This window comes from Salarias fasciatus, chromosome 20, assembly GCF_902148845.1.
Source record: "Salarias fasciatus chromosome 20, fSalaFa1.1, whole genome shotgun sequence".
In the NCBI taxonomy this organism is placed as follows: domain Eukaryota; kingdom Metazoa; phylum Chordata; class Actinopteri; order Blenniiformes; family Blenniidae; genus Salarias; species Salarias fasciatus.
In genome coordinates this window covers 14,042,064-14,059,932 of record NC_043764.1, presented here as the reverse complement: position 1 = coordinate 14,059,932, position 17,869 = coordinate 14,042,064, and the positions used below count along the sequence as shown (strand labels likewise).

The window sequence follows — 17,869 nt, the reverse complement described above, 5'->3', positions numbered from 1 at the left end:
GAGTCTGCTCCCGAGACGGCAGCAGCCATTAAACCAGGGGTTCCTATCTGTATTCATAACACACAAGTTCACTTTATGAAATGGGCTAGGTCACGCACATGGGTGAAATCCCTGCGAGCTATGTGCGCTGTCGCCGGCCAGCGAGCAGCCTCTGTTTTGGGGTAGATGCACTGGATAGAGGGAGAGAACAAGTGATTTCAGCCTTGAGTAAATCTGAAAGGCCTGTTTCCATTAGCGAAAGGAGGTCAGATGCATTAGGTACTGAACCAACCACAGCCATTCAGAGCATCTCAAAGCAAAAACATGACACACAGACATCTAATAGAAAGTACAGTAAGGAGGGAAAGATTTCTGCGGGCTCGCCTCTTGGATGGCTGACAGTATTTTGGCCATTCGGTGAGTGCAACTTGGAACTGGCTGCACAGGTTTAGAGCATCCTGCCTGCACCAAACTACTTCCTGCAGTGGTCTTGAGGGTTTTGAGGCGTCGTTAAAATGAAATAATGGCTTCCTGAATCATGCATGGGATATTGAAATCCTTTAAAGGGGAGATGAGGCAGATCCTTGTCTAAGACTGCATTGTGCTGATCATGAATTATGTCCTGTCACCCTTTATGAGAACATGCCTCGGACTTCTCCAATACTGCGAGAGTGCATTGAAATGCCAGTCAGGACTCCCTGCATGTCGGACATGCAACAATGGAAGCATGGCGGTAACAGATCTGCAGAAAATGGCTTTATTTTCTTCACGTACTCATGTATTTTCTGAACGGTCCTGATTTGCAGACAATCTGTTTCAGTCTTGTTATTTCTCGTGGTTTTTTTGTTCAGGTGTGACGGTATTGAGCCTATTTCTCTGACAAACCTAATTAAACTCTAGCTACGATAATAAATCCACAGCCAGATCAGGTACAATGATGCCATTCATAATTGTAGGCAAAATGAAGCGGACCTCAGAATGTGACTAAAGTGTGTGGGTGTGCGCCACTACGTATGAACGTGGAAGCATGTTACTAAATCTGGACGGGATAAATCACTACTGTTAGGGAAAGCCCTTTCAGTGAATATGTTAAAAAGACTTGAGATGATTCATCTTAACATCGTACAAATCTCAGTCAATGAGCATAATCGAGCGTGACATGACTGATTCTGATGAAACACCGTCAGAAAGTGGATCATTCCTGGCTCCTCGGTAGGTCTCTGGAGCACAGCTATGATCCATCACAACAACAAGGAGATCAAATCTGCATGTGCGTTGCTGTCAGACGCAGGGTCTGGATGCATTTATTTATTATAAGGAGAAACTGCAGGGAAGCAAACTGACCCACTTTGAATGCATTTCACCAGGAACACCAATCACGCACCCGTCACCCAGATAAAATGACTGTCGACAGCCTGCAAGTGCTGTTAATGAATATTGGATTTTGAAGACCCCTGTATTTTACATAATCGCAACAGATGTCCTCTATTATTTTTGATTGTTTTTTTTATTTTTCTATTAGAATAAAATGCATCTCGGAGCATTCAATTACTGTGCTGCTCTTTGACCTGACAAAGTTTGTTAATGTGTACAGTACGTTAAAATAGTGTTTTCTCTTTAACAAGACAGCTGGTGCATTGTGGGAGATTCTTCCTCACTGAAAAAAACAAATACTCTTGTTCTTTGTGTCGTGGAGTCGGGATGGAGAGTCAATGTTATCCCTGTGGATGTATCGGTGTTCCCTGGGTGCACTGGTCATCTTCCACTGCAAAAACAACTATTTTTGATTAATTTCATCAGTGTGTGAACATGAAAGTGTGTCTCTGTGTCAGCCATGTTAGAGGTTTGTTTTCAACAGCTGGGCGATCACTTAATAGTGAGATATCTAGAAATAGCAACAGAATCAGTTTCATTATATGATTAAAAAAAAAAAAAAATCAGTTTCTGAATGGTAAAGGTGCAAGCCCACATTTCGGTATCTCCCTCTGAGCGCTACAAAGTGATTTTTCTACAGTCACAGTAATACCGTAAACCTCGGGAAAAAGTGGGGAAGGTTGAACAGTGTCAAAATGCGGATACTGCCCAACTCAACACAACAAGGTGTGTGCTCCCATTGTTTTGGGTTTTCTTATTCATTTATGCATTTTCACCTGTTTAGCAGTCTCACTGAGCTTCACAAGATACACACACACTAACACACACACACACACACAGACCAACAGCAACAGCTGCAATGCAAAGTGCTCAACCTCGACCTTGGCCGCCAGCCTTGGGACTGGAAGACGAGTCACTCTCCCAACTGAGGCTCAGCAGCACAACAGAAAAGGGTCTTTTCATTTCAAATATCTTGTCAGTCCTAACTTTTGCCAGTAGTTAGCGGGGATCTGCTCCAGCATCCTGAGACGAAGATGGATATTGGGCGCTGTGGCTTAGCTGGCAGAGCAAGTCATCTCTCAATAGGGATGTTGTTGGTTCAATTCCCCTTCTGTCCGTATGTGATAAGTGATAAGACACTGAACTAAAGCTTACTTCAAACAATGGTCTTCATCACACTTACAATACATTTAATTCTAAAACAACCACTCTCTGGGATAAAGTCTCTCCCTGAACTCTCCACGCTGTGCAGCACCGCCCCCATAAATTCCACCCCTCCACACCCCTGCCTCTTTAAAAACAACTCTGTTAAAAGCCAATGGCTAAAACGAAACATCAGAGAGACGTGAACATGTCTTTGTTTGTTCATGTTGTGTGGATATGAGTTAAGCTGCTATTCTTCTTTTAAATCGATCTGGCACACGTACACACACTGCCATGTGTAAATAAAACATCTTTTTAATCCTGAGTTTTTCAGACTTTCCTTTCAACCGTCCAGCCAGGCAGATGGACAGCTGGATGAGATGTTGAATGTGTGTTGTTTTTTTTTTTTTTTCTTTCTTGAGCACGGTGATTACAGAAGTTGTGAGTAATGCTGGCAAATCATATAATGTATCAACTGATTTTTATGTAGGAGCGTATTGCTCCCCTTTAAGAGCAGGTAGAGGCTCCTCGTTGGAGTGTTTGTGACAGATATAGGCCAGGTGCAAAGTAACAGTGTGGATTACTGACAACAAGCCCTGCAGCAGCGCGGTCCCCAGCGATCGGCGTCACGGAGGAGGAAAGTCCAAAGGGAGTTCGGAGTTTATCTAAAAATGACTGTGTTTTGTGTACAATTGACAGGCAGGATGAACATGAATTATTGAATAGACTTATTTGAATGGATCTATTTCAATTTTCCTCAAGACAAAACAACAAGCCGTTCCTCCAGTGATTTAGTCGCATTTTTAGCCAGACGCGCTGCGGCATACGTCTCGGTAAACATCTGCGAAGTGCAGCGCTGTCAAATATGCAGCATAACAGTCACAACAAAGCAGCTGGAGATGTTGAACAAAGTGCAACATCAGAGGCCAAGGAAACCTCCAAGATGTTGTGAAAATAAGTTTATAAAAAGAGATGTTACATTTTTAATCCTGATCTAAATGATTTGGAGCCCTCGAATTCCCTTACTGCGAGAGAGCGTCAAGAGATAAAGAAGAATACAAAAAAAAAAACAAAAGAAAAACCCATCTGGTATTAAAAAATGAATGATTAACAATCCATGATAGAGTTGTAACAATAATCTAAGAAACTGTAAAGCAGGAAGGAAGCACAAATACACTGTTCATTTGGTGCATTGAGGAGACAAACGGCACAAACATGACTGAAGCGTCTGCTGTTCTTCATGCACACAAAGCATCATTCAGTCTTTCCAGGGTTTATAATGCAGGTCAGACGATTACATAAGAGTTACCTAAGCTCCGGACAAGGCCATTTAAACATCCAGTTCCTCCTGTCTTTGTGCCGTTATATGGCACCGGCTGAATGCCATGTCTTCTCTTGTTCGGCGCTGCTGTTAGTGGTATATAACAGGCAGTAAGTGAACATTTTTTCTTCAAAGATGTTGTTTCAGATGTACGAAAGCATAAGGATGAGGAGTCAGTGGAGCTTAAACCACTGAAGAACTTAGTCCTGCATGGGAGAGCAAAATAATGGGACATAACATGATGACAAACTGGAGTAGTTCTTAAAAGTCAAAGCCTCGCTTTGTCTTGTACTTTCATATATTTCAAATCATCTAAAAATAAAGTTTGGGTGCTAGTTTTGTGCCTCTACTGTATTTCTGCCAGAAAAGTTTGTGACTGTTTTTAATTAAATTCCAGGTGCAGCTGCCACTAAGTTTATACAAAAAGTGACTGTAGTCAGAAAAAAACTGGACATTTGTTTTGTTTTTTTTGTTGTTGTTTTTTTTTAGCAACCTGGACCAGCACAGCTTTCAAAATCCTGTTCTAATTAACCTTAACTCATATTTTTAAACAAATGTTCACACTTTGGTGTGCTGGAAACAATTAAATACGAGAGTTATTGTGAAACACGAAAACAATGGAAGGACCAAGTGATCCTTTCACAGCTGAGTCACTGTGAAGAGGCTGAAAATTAATGTTCCTCCCATGTGCCGCCATGTGTAACTCAACTCCCGGGACAAGTTAAACTACACCCGAACAGCTGGACAGCGTTTTTATTGTCCTTAAAATGAAGAAAACCAGCGTGCAGTCATATTCCAAACAAGCCTCATGGGTCTTAAATTAAACTGTGAGAGAATCTCTGAGGTGACTTACAGGTGACTCATTAAACTACAATCAATACATTTGTCGGGTAAATAAATTAATGGTTAATCTGTGTCTCCTCTCTTTCAGACTTATAGATCCATCCCAGCAGAAGTCAGTCAAGGTTGACTAAACTCCTGTCCCCTCTGCCAAGACCAGGCCCAGCATCCGGCAGCGCGGCGTCTCCTTTGTCACAAACGCCGGCAAAAAAAAGAAGCAATTTTCTCTCCCAAATTATAAACAGGTGAATGCAGGATTGCCTTCACAACAGACCGCACATCAGGCGGCGAGACAGGAAGTATCGGGCATCTGCGGCATCATCTTGACTGAATCAGTGCTGTTTTTTTTTCTTGTGAAGAATAAATAAACGATTGGATTTGAAGCGTTGTGCCCAGATTCTTCAACAATATTTTTGGACATTGTCATGACACTGCCGCTGCGGCACAACACTCCTGACAAGGCTGCTGTTTTGTTGTTTCCTGGCGACAGAGTGTGTTGGCATGTGGACGCCTTGCACCAGGGAACGTATCTAAAAAAAAAAAAAAACAGCTATAACACAGCAAGGCTGCCAAATGTAAGCATATGGCTCATTGTCCCTGCTTCTTCAGTGAACACGAGGTGAGATGCCTCACTATACCATAAACTGAACAAAGCACTACAAATGTGGACTTGCTTGACAGTTTTGTAAGAACCTGGGCGATAAAAGCAACCGGTCTTCCTCTCCTAGCAGGGGCAGAACGGCACGGTTTCACACAACGGCTGCAACGTCAATTAGTGAAGCAAAGTTCGCCTACAAAGGCACCCAACAACAGTTTGTGCTCAGCATGTGCAGACGCCGTTCGGCAGTCGAAGCTATTAGACGGCTGCTTTTAAGTTTATGAGCTGCTACACAAAACCACACAGTCTGACTGGGCAGTGATAACTCCAGTCCCTGAACCCCTCTCACAGCGCAACCTGAGACCACAGATTGGAAGCAACGACTAAAAAAGAAAATTTGCCGCAGTTGCCAGTGTTCCTTCAAATATCTCACAGCGTGTGGTTGCCTCAACAGTTGCAATGACTGGAAACCTATTGGCGCACACACACACACACACACATAGTACATTCCAGCCAAAAACTCCAAGCTGTCCATGGATCTGAAGGACAGTTCACAATCGTATCTCTAAATTTGAAATGAATTGTAAAATTTTACACAATCCGTCACTGAATGATAGATGACAAGGGGCTGTTTGTGTTATAGTGAAACTCTGAGGACTCTGATCAGGTGCTTCAGTGTTAGGAGTATTTTATTCCTAACAATAATTCCAGATAATTCTAAGGACAAAACTCATGTCCGACTTGGTCTGCAAATAATTATTTGTAATTTTCTTGTCAAAAACTTCATCCAACAAAAGTATGCGACCCACAGAAGCCTCTGATTTGAAAATGCTGGAGGGGAAAAAAAATTTACATGATATAAATGTATTATTATTCGATGATCAAAATACTTCCTAATTTTCTGTTGAGAAACTCATATTTTCATATCATCTTCTTCACCCACACAAAGCCAAGACCCCAAAAAACAACGCCTGCTACTTTTCCAGCTCTGATTCACAGACTTGATCTGACATGAGAGAATACACTGAGGAGTTCAGTGACAAAAAATTAATTAAATGCATGACTGTGAGTGGTTAGCAGAATTTGTACTAATTGGGTTCACCTCATTATGACTTAAAACTCTTTTTTTTTTTTTTTTTTTTTTTTTTTTTTACTATTGTTTTGGCATTAAAAAAAACAAACAAACATGAGAAAGTCCTTCCCCTGAGCTGACCGTAACTGTTTATTGCTCATTACAATTGAAGTTCTTTTTACATTCTGGAAAATAGTATCAAATACACGACTCCTGGTCTAATTATTTCTGTTTATTTACTGCTCTCATCACAGACTGAACAGCAAAGTTTCATTTCCAAGTACTATGCTGGATGAATGTTACTTTGAAGAAATCGACGACTCGGAGCTAAAACGGACTCAAACTCGACTTGTTGTGACATGTCTGCAAAAACTTCTACATAATGTTGACGAGTACAGTGAAAAACAGAACTAGAAATAACTAGGGGTGTGAAAAAAACACCAACTCAGCTGTCCGAAATATTATCGATTCAACAGCTCTCGATATAGATTTTTTTCGGAAAATAATGATTCCTGTTTTAAACGTGTTGCGGATACAGTGGAAGCTCTGAACCTCTGCTCAAAGAACAGCTACTATGAGACGTTTTGAATGAAACAGTTTTCTCAAATTGCCCTCTGAATGATCAATATCATCTGATGTAGGTTTACTGCAACTTGTGTTATCTCTATTTTTTTTTTAAGTAACTGTATATAATATAATATGCGATATCATGATGTACTGGGATATTATAATTTCACAACAGAAGTATGGCGATACATATCATACCATAAGGTCCTTGCCAATACACACCCGTAGAAATAACTCTAAAATTCATCAAATGCAACAAAATAGGAATGTGCCACTTTCTTTACAAGCAATAAATTACGTTGCCTAAATTTCCTCACTTCTCCTGTCTCGCCGTGCATGTGCGTGCACGTGCAGAAATTTGGCACCTCAATTCAAAGTTGAGAAGCTGAATCTAAATTAAATCTGAAGAGTTTTACAGCATTATTGATTATGTATCTTCCTGTCTGATTTGAAGCTGTTTTTCACATTTTAATTCTGATCATTGTTTAAAAAAAAAAAAAAAGAAATCCCACAAGATATTTTGAGTTATTTCATTTATCCTCTTGAACCAAAAAACTGAATAAAACAAACAAACAAACAAAAAAAACCCTCCAAAATCTAAATATATGATTGTAATTTTCACCGTTTCAGTTAAATTCTGGAGGAAGACGAACTTTCCTATTGCAGTTGATTTAGTTTTTAATAAAATGGTGTGATAGTAATCTGGTCCAGGCAAAACATGGAAAAGCAGCTTCCACATGTATCGGCCAGGAGAGACACAAACAACAAAGTCAACACTTTTTGAAGTGAAAACTATTTTGTTCTATGTCAGTAAACATGATTAAAAAAAAAAAACCTTGATCACTCAGCACTTTATCGCTCATCTCAAAATACAGTGGAGGAAACCTCCATTCACCCCCCGCCGTCTGCGATATGTTTCCACTCATCTAAATTCTCCATCTGTGTATAATTGCGTTGATCCTCGCCGGCAGAAATCCCATCATAAGACCTCCGGGCCGGAGTAAATAGCACTGGAGGCTAACTCCCATTGATAATGTCATGGGTGCGAGGAGACGATGCGAAGCAAACAGAGAGCAGCTCCGCGACTCGCCTGGCGGAGCCCCAGCCGCAGACAACCCCTCCAGACTGCGTGCCAAAGAAAATCGGACTGACAGGACGGCGTCCCAGAGTCGGAATGACTCACTGCTCGGACTTCCGCAACACAGCCGGGAGATTTGAAGCAGGGGAGCGCATGCACAACTCCCACTTTGCCCAGGCAAGGCAGCAGAGGAGGAACCGGTGCGGCGCTACCAACACCATGTTGACAGTTCTGAGTAAAAACTACCAGTGATTGAACCGCAGACACTGAACCATCACAACTTTGTTTGTTTTTTGTTTTTTTTTTTCCCGAAGAGAAGAGTAAATTGGAACAAAAGCATCTTACCTCCGGAGTGAGGCGGTGGACCGCACAGCAGGACGACTCCTTGACCTTCGCGGACCCTCACAGGACTTCTTCTCTGGGTCTTGAAATTCTCCAGGTCTGTGTACACCAACACAAAAGCAATAAGGCGCAATAATCATTTCATTCCTGGCAGAAGCCGAAAGCACACAGGAAGCAAACACAACAAGCCGAGCTGTTTGCCCAGATAAAAAAATAATAAAGTATTAAAAGTCACATGGTTGGAGGACGATTTCATATGTAGGTAGAGAAAAGCAGCTGACCAGAGTTTAACAACCCAATAAGATGCACAACTTTTGTTTATTCGTCACGAATCGCTCATGGTATGTTTGTATAAATGCAGATGAAGTCCTAAACACTTCTGACTGGAGCAGAAAGCAATTCCTCACGTATAAGTCACACATGACTGAATTTAATTGGAACAGTGTATTGTTATCAGTTTCTGTGTTTCATCCACCGCACACACACACACACACACACACACACCAGCAACAATTAAATGACTGAGACTGAAACACCATTTGTATGGAGACCGATTACTTGTTGACAACCTGCTAAGAGAAAGCAAATAAAGACGGCAATCCTTGAACACTCGGCGGTTCCCTGCCCGCTGAGGCTCTTGGAGATATCGCAGGCAGCACAGCCAAATATGCGGCTGCCATATAATGACATAATCAAGAGTGGATTCGAAAACCGGAGAGAAAGAATGCAAAACTGACACCTCCCGCGTAGGAGCCCAGCAGGGTGAGTCTCTGCATAACAAACACAGTACATGATCTTTGAAGACCTTGCGAGTAATGGAAAATTGCATCCAACAGAACTGTATTGCATTACTACGGCTGAAAGGAGCTTTTTTTTTTTTTCTTCTTCTCCATTTCTTTTTATTCACAACAGATTTAGTGAAAAGCCCCAATATGGCTTCAGAAATTAATTAGTAAATCATTAAGTTCTTTTCATAATCGGTGCAGACTGCGTGAATGCGTCGTGGCCAATTCTGAAGCTACGAGCCGAGCCATGAGTAACGCTCGCACAAAGCCTCTCTGTGGATGGAAGCTTTCCACTCATCCTAAAGCCCCGCCGGAATAGCAGGATATCTATAGATCAGCTCAGATCTAATGAGGCTGATAGGAAAACATGAGAAATTTAATTAATTCATCCTTTTTAGGCAGGGCACTCCGGAGACCTTGGTGGAGGAAATCATTACCAGCCATCTAATAATCATGTCACGTCATGCTTAAATTCATGTAGCATTACATCTTCATTTACGAGCGCTGGTAGTCCCAGTGAAAAATCAAAAATCAATAATTAAATAAAGCAATGTGATCTCATTTGTCTGGATTTACGGTTTGATTTCAAACTAAAGAAAAATGGAGCTAATTATGTTAATGTTAATTATGTTACCTAATTATGTTACATATATTTATAGTGGGACTGACATAAATAACAGTTAAACTTGCACCTTTCACCTAATGCCTGAAGTTTATGCTTAAACTTAAAACCTTCCAATCATCTATTTATTTGAAGTTCTTTAACCATGCTGTAATTTCTTTCTATTACAATTAATCAAAATTTTGGAAGGTAACCGCAGAGAACCGGTCGCTTACGAGAAAAGCCAACAGATCTAAGGAAGAGAACGTGTGTGTCTGTGCAGAGAGCGGCGGTCCTGCAACACGTTTTCCCCGCAGCCATTTTAACATACCTACTAGTGAAGGCGGAGGTGTAATTAATGACATTAACAATGGCTCTATTCTAAGAGCCAGTAAGCCACGACAATGTGACAGCGAGTCAATGCGAGCAGCGCTGAGACCCAGGAACGGCTAAATGGAGCTAATTTCGTGATTTAAACTTCCCCATACTGAGGCAGGTGCTGAGATATTTCTGCTATTGCGAAGCACCGGACCGAGGGGCATTATCAGGGCTGGAACTGCACCACCAGCACACCTCAATAGGCAGCGGCAACAGCTTTTCATTGACCTCAAGACAACGGGGCCTTACCGGGCAGCGTAACCAGCCATCTGATCACATTTTATGTGCCATGCTGGCAGTGTGTTCCCAGGAGCTCAAACCGAAAAAGACTCAGCCTTTTTACGGTGTGAAGATGTTTGGTTCAATTTTAAATTCCGCACACTGATTAAGATCACTATATATGCACTACATTTGTCTGACCTGCTGCATATAATAACTGTCTGCAAAAAACCATTTAAATCTAATGTTCACTCACTCCAGAATCTCACGGGTGTTTTTTGTGGGTTTTATTGAGGTCAAAAGCCTTAATTTTGTAGCCAAATCCGCAATGTAGAATGCTGCATTTTTATGCGATTGCTTTTTTATTGCAGGTTATTGCTTCAATTTATATAATATTGTTGGGATAAAAACACTCTTTTAAGAATTGTCCCTCATTTTTATTGACACACTGCATATGCCAAATCTAGCCGCAAGTACGTCAGTTCTCCATTTACTAATTCCTGCACAATCACAGTTCTGAATGATTACTGTGGCGTCCAAACCAATGTCAATCTGAAAGAAGAGATTACAGCCACTATAAACACAGCAGATCACAGCCTCGGTGACAGTTGTGTCTAGTTATCTAAGCTGGGACTGAGAGACAATTTTCTGGTCCATCTGGTGGAAAAGTGCCCACCCTGCAAAGTGCTCAATCACATACTACGTAGTGCACAATGCAAACATTTTCCTCATTTCTTTCAAATAAGATACCTTTTGTGTGTGTTTTTTTTTAACCGACAGCTGAATGCTTCTACATAATGATATATCACCTTGTGTGATGTAGAGATGTTTTAAATACTGTACATCAAGATTCCCAGTCAATCATAATTGCAGGGATGTTGAAAAAAGGCATGACTACAATTTTCTTGAAGGACCGAATAACCACAACATAATATGCAGCTTACAAATAATATCCATTTCTTACACATCAAGTGTGTGCTGCGCATTTCCGAAGTGCGAAACAGCATGAAGTCTTGTGTGCATTGGTGTGTTACATTTTCTGCCACTGTAGCGGTGGTTTAAATAATTGCTATCTCCTGCACAGGTAAAGATTTTCCATCCATATATCTTTCATGCTGCTTTCTCCAATGCAAGGTCACGGGATGCTGGAGCCGATCCCAGCTGACTCTGGGCCAAAGGCAGGGTACATGATGGAAAAGTTTGCAACTCCATCACAGGGTGAGCACACAGACGCATTCACAGCCGCATTGTTTCAGGAAACTGGATTCAAGAGATGGAGAACATTCACAGCAAATGAGCTGAACACCGAACTGGGTTTTTCTCTCAATAAATAGAGAGTGCTAAACACTGTAAACCCCTGACTTACAAAACCACAAGTAACTCCATTCAAACTCAGAACAAAAATCAGTGTGCACAGCTATTTTCCCACAGTGACAGATCAGTCCGAAAGAAGTCTCTGCATGTGACTGTTGGCTTTGAAACAGATGTATGCATTAAATATTTACAGTAATTACAAGAAAATCTAGCTGTTACTGTCCGTACGCACTGTGAATAGCATAAAGGATCCCGTTTCCTCATTTCTAGGTTCACTCCTTAGAAAATATCAGAGCTGCTCGACTCACACAGCGAGCGAAGCTCTCCTGATCAATATTCCTTTGGTGTATGGAGGGGCGTAAATGAGCTAGACACACTAAAAGCCAACAATGCCTGACAAGCCAAGCTGTTCTGCACTGCATGGATCATCTTATCAAGCCGATCGCAGTCCTGTACCTCCATGTGTTTCTCCATGGCAGGGTTCAGGCTATTCTGAGTGCTTTCAGATCCATGAAATTGGATGTGAATTTGCATTTTTGGGCCGGCTCATCCAATGTGACCCAATGTAATGAACAAGAGGCAATTGCAAAGCACAAAAAAAAGAAGGTGTCAGTTAGAAAGTGAGCTTGAGGACACTTTCAGATGTATTTGCCATCAAACCACTGGACAAAAGGCATTAGGACTTTTTAAAACTTTTCAAACTCTTTGTTTGGAATTATCCAGTCCTGATATATTTCTCTAAAATCAGTCACAGGACTAATCCCTTGATGAACATATCTAATTAGGATGATACATCGGGTGGGAATTACTCCACAAAACAATGAAACTCCACAGAACAATGTTTCCAAAATCGTAACAAACAAACTGGTTTCGTTTGGTCATTAACTCTCGATCCAGCAGGATTTTAACCATCTGAGTACTTCAGTAAACTTCTAAAGGCGCGGTTCATGGGGTAATTACATGTTTTGCTTAGTTTTGGATCTCTCTTCACCCCACCTCTTACTCCCACCCTCATATATTAAGTTCACAAGTAAACTAATTATAATCCTAACAAGAAGGAAAATACAAACATTATAATGGTGATTCTAATAATGATGATAATATTGAAATTATTACAGAATTAAATAAAGCCTGACATTGGTGTGTGGTTGCTGAAACTAATTACTGCGAAAGACGTTGTTTCCAAAGTGTGGCCTTTCACAAAGCCCCGACAATATTTGCTACCTGCAGCACTTCCAGGAGGAATTCATATTCTTTTCAGAGCTGTCATTTTTTTGTGCTATAATTAGGAGTTAGGTTGATATAAACATTCTTACAAAGAAGTATACAGTCTTTAATTAAACGCGAGGAGAAAATGGGTTCCTTATCATAAAGTACAGATATGTAAACTAGAATTCCATATTCTATATTCAACAAAATGTCCACATCCATAAAACCAACTGCAGAGAGAAAATTTGCTTAATGTTGTCTCCCTTCCATCACTCCTGCTTTTTCTTCTTCCTACTTCTACTCTCAGAGGCGTCATGCAGCGAGGCCCTAACTGTGAGCGACATATGACATTTGTGAAGCGACGAACATCAAAAGGACTTAATTCCTGCAGAGCATTTTCTCCTGGTGTCTCTTGGAATTTGCAGCACTGCTGTGAAAGCGTCCGTCGCCGTTCTCCCTTAAGGACGGACTGCGATCCGAGTTAAGCACGAGGAGTCACGGCGCCGATGAGAAATGTTTTTGTCCCTTCCTCAGATGCACTTGAACCGGGCTTCACTTTCACCCGAGTCACAAGCGATGAATTAATACCGCAGAGCTGAGGGAAACCGAAGAGGCAAGCGACAGAGAAGGGTCTGAAAGTCTTACAAAGCAAATAGAGAGATAGGGGCGGCGAGGTTAGCCAGATAAAGGAAAAAAAAAAATCATTAAATTTGATCAGAAATCATGAGCACCGAGATACAAGGGAGTCACATCCTGCATTGCTATCATAAATACAGCTATTTCACCCTTCATTAAACACGGTGTTACCCTTGTGGCTTTATAAGCAGTACAGAATCTGTGCTTTGGCAAGATTCTTCTTTAGGATAGACACCAAATGCACTTTTACCTCGTTGCAAGCCTCGCAATCTGCAGCGTAATGTGGCATCTTGCATCAGTGAAAATCCTTTCACGTACAGCTGGGAAAGAAAAAAATCCCAAGGGGATTAGGAAACCCAATCTGGCTAGATAACCAACTAGATTATTCCTTCCAGCGGGCGTGTCGAACCTTTCATACATGTAAGTGTACAATGTCGACGGGATCAAGAACCTTTATACTTTCAGAGGGTTTAAGCTTGTACCAGATGGTGATAAAAAAAAAACTCTCATATCATCCATCTTTCCAAGGATTAAAGTGCAGGCTGTTTTAATTCTTATGCATTCACTGCACATTCACTCCTCCATCCATACATCCATCCATCCATTACAACCTATTCAACTTAGGGTCACAGGGTACCGGAGCCAATGCACATCCATCACAGGTTGCACGTGCACGCTCGCACGCACACACACACACACACACACACACACACACACACAGATACTTACAGGCAATCCCAGAGTCACCAGCTAACCTCAGATGCATGCTTTTGAACTGAGGGAGGAACCCAGGCTACCCAGAGAAAACCCACGCATGGAAGAAACGCACACTCGGCACTAAAAAGCCCCCAGGCGCAGACCTGAACCACGGATATGCAGCCACGCCCAAAACACAGCCCGGCCATGCAAATCTGATGATACAAAGTAATGAGAATCTGGATACTCGAGTGCAATCTCAAAAAAAAAAAAAAAAACAATAATAATGGGAAAGTTTCTGTTTCTAATAATTCAATTCAAACATTGAAAAGTTTTATGATTGAGACCTAAAACACATAAATCTAAATATTGCTAGCCATTCTTTTTTATTATTTATCAGTCAGTTATGAACCATGACAATCAATCAAAAACACAATATCTCAAAACACTGTAAAGGATCAGAAATTATGAATAGTTCTAGCCGGAAGACATTACAATGACGTTTTAGTTTATATGTTTTGAGAACTAGCCGACAGAACAAATAACTTCTTGGTGATACTCCAATTTTTGGAGTTCCATATTACTGACATTACTCACTGTTGTGTAGGAGTTTCTACCAGTAGGTTGGAAACTGCTCCCAAGTTGCCATTTCTGTAAACCCTTGTATTCTTTTCTTTAATGGCTTTTACCTTGTTCTTTGTCTCTCAGAATTAGGATGAGACCAAATAAGGTGCAGGCCCCTTGACGTTTGGAAAGGCGTATTGAGCCACTCTGACTCAGAGTCTGTTACAAATGACATAGTCCTGACTTTCATAACACTCTGCTCCTCCATGAATTATTCCCCTGACCTGAGGCCCACTCAATCACACAGCACACTTAATTAAGTTAAACCAAGAGCAATAAATAAGATCTATGACACATCGGCGCTGATGCTCATTCTCCTGCTTTGACAGAAGCAGCGGGTCTCCGGTCAGGCCGAGACGATGGATGAGACCAATCAAAGTGACATACAGTTTAGGTCAGGCCTCAAAAATTGACAGGAAATGTGAATATGATCAACAGCTCAGTGGCAATACAGGACACAGGTTTGCTCTATATGTCAAAGATTTAATACTGCTTTGTGACAAAGAAGCACCAAATGGCTGGCGAGATGGATATCTGCGGTGCTTTTCCCGCCAAGGATCATCGCTGCGTTTGCTGTGGTGGAGAAACAGACGTCAGAATTCAATCTCGCCACACCATCTGTCCACAGATATCAGGGCTGTCATTTGATATGGACTGCCCATCAAGAATGGGGGGCCTCAAGTTCACCTTGCCATCAGAGATGCCTCAGATTCTGGTCTTATAAACTGTGATGGATGAAGGCCGTAAAGCATCCAGTATACGGGATCTGCCAAGGCTCACCACACAATCACAGTCTTCATCGCAGGGGTGTGAGGAGTTTGAAACCGCCAAGCAGAGTAAACACCTGCACCCAAGCTTTAATCAGCATTAAAGGACACATCCCACCAGTGTGTGTTCTGTCATTAATACTTTTAATAGCGTTAACCAACTGCGAGAGCTTCAGGTCGCCGTTGTTTCTCCACTGAAGAAGATCAGATCTGACGAGAAACAATTTCCTGTGAAATCCTACTGGGTTATTATGCTCTCAGTGAAGCACAGTGTTTGATGTTCAAGGAAACTTCTGCTTTCTGGAGGCAAACAAAGGCTGAACTGAAGTCAAGTTGAATTGAGGTGAAGTAAGAAAACTTAAAAAGAAGACTTAATTGTTGAGGTCAATAAAACAAAACGGTCAAATTGCAGGCTTGTTTATCTCACATAAATGGGCTCATTACCAAATTCCTGATCCAATAGTCCTCCTTAAAAATGACTTTACAAATTCAAAGACACTTCCCGCAATCTCTGCCGAACCCACAGAAATCCTATAGGATCCACAAGCATGACAGTCACGATGGGTTTCTTCATAGACATCCCTGTTCCTTGTCAAAAAAGTGTCATCTTTAATACTTTGAGTCAAAATGTATTCCTGATGGATCTGGAACGGAATCAGTTTCATTGTTGCAGAGAACGATATTGCTGAGCTCCAGGAATCAAGCAATCCACATGGGCTAAGAGTTCCCGTTTTCGGGATGTGCTGTCTTTAAATATCACCACAGCTCAATAAAACAACATCACTGCATGCAAACAAAGTATTTCATACCGCTCACTTTACCCTCAATTTACAGTTCAAAGCAACCGTGATTAAATGAATAAAATCATCGACATTAGTCCTTGCAAGTCATGACAGTCCAATAAGAGGTTACAAACAAGACAACAAAACATCTTGTTTTAATACTAAAGGACTTTAAATATAGCAGGAACTTACATGCGACGTGGAGACTGGCCTCTCTGCTGACAATTGTGCCAAACGAGTTAGATGCCAGGCACTGATAGATGCCAACATCTTCCTCTTTATTCAGATGGCTGATGTGTAAGTTTCCCCCCATGAGAGAGTAGCGTGACCCGGGTCTGGGCAGGATGAAAGAGTCATTTAGCTTCCACCTGTGAATGAAAGCACACGACACACAACAGATCAACTCTTTCAGCCAGAAAGAATAGCGTCAGTGTCCTGTATTTCATTACCGTGCACACGAGAGCCTGATGATAAATTATTGTAAGTTTTATTGGACACTTTGATGGCTGATCATGAACGCGGCAGCACAGCATGGAGTTCAACAGCGACGGCTTTCTTAAGAATAAAGTGGACTTTAGGAGATATAAAACCGACTGTGTGCTGCCGCAGTCACACCTGAATAATGATTATCCGTGAAACAAGAGGCAATCAGCAAGCCATTTGAAGCAAGGGTTCATTTCTATTCAAGTCTTATTCACAAATCAAATAATATACATGCTTCTATTTCCTTTTGTTCGCCCCATTTTGTTTGCCCATCAACAGCGAACCCATGAGAGGAGCACTTTCTCTGAAAACCTCAATCTTCTATTCTAATTTTAGTGATTACCAGAACAGAAAGTGCACACCTGCCCCGGCATAATTACCCAAATACAAGGGATATTGTTATTTTTTGATCAATTCCTTTGTTTTAAGTGACATAAGAGTTCAGCATGTCTACGTGCATGTGTCACAAAGAGGGAATAAAACGACGTAAGCGCTACCAATCAACTTTTAACAGTGCAAGATCTCAGTATGACTTGATTTGATTTCTTGTTCACTCTGCATAATTAGGGCGTATGTACAAAGAAAACCTGCTGTGATGACGGAGCATCGCAGGAGCATAACCTTTTAAAAGATTTGTAAGATGACAAGGTTCAGTTTTTATTCACTGTGCATGAGAACGGTTGAAAAAAGCAGGGTTGAAAGCTTCACTTTTTGTTTTGAAGGACTGTTTTTTTGTTTTGTTTGTAACTTTTCAGATGCAATTAATCAATTGAATAGCTCTTTGAGTTGTTTGCACGAAGTTGTCTACAAAGAGTTTCACTCTCAAACCAAGTGACAGGAAAGGAAATTGAGAATAAAAGAAGTTTAGCAAAAAACAGTGACAATGCAAAAGTTGACAGTCAGGAGATATTTGTCACGATTAAATCCTGCAGCAGAATTAGATTAAACATCAACTCCTCCGTCTTGATTAGGAGCTCATAGTCGCAGAGAACAGGGGAGCTTGAGGTTTCTATTTCTGTCTTTCTTGCTCCTTTTTCAGTGGGAAAGACTAAGAAAGCGTG

General features: G+C 41.2%; 1 protein-coding gene across 2 annotated transcripts in view; it reads right to left on the bottom strand.

Annotated features, from left to right (window-relative positions):
- The window catches only part of cntn3a.1 (contactin 3a, tandem duplicate 1), a 74,678-nt gene that overhangs the window by 38,189 nt on the left and 18,620 nt on the right, over nt 1-17,869 (bottom strand). For both annotated transcript variants that reach the window (XM_030119781.1, XM_030119782.1), the window contains exons 4-5: nt 16,518-16,693; nt 8,318-8,413 (exon numbers count right to left, since the gene is read on the bottom strand). In XM_030119781.1, coding sequence (XP_029975641.1) covers nt 8,318-8,413; nt 16,518-16,693 — 272 coding nt within the window. The remainder of the gene's footprint in view (nt 1-8,317; nt 8,414-16,517; nt 16,694-17,869) is intronic.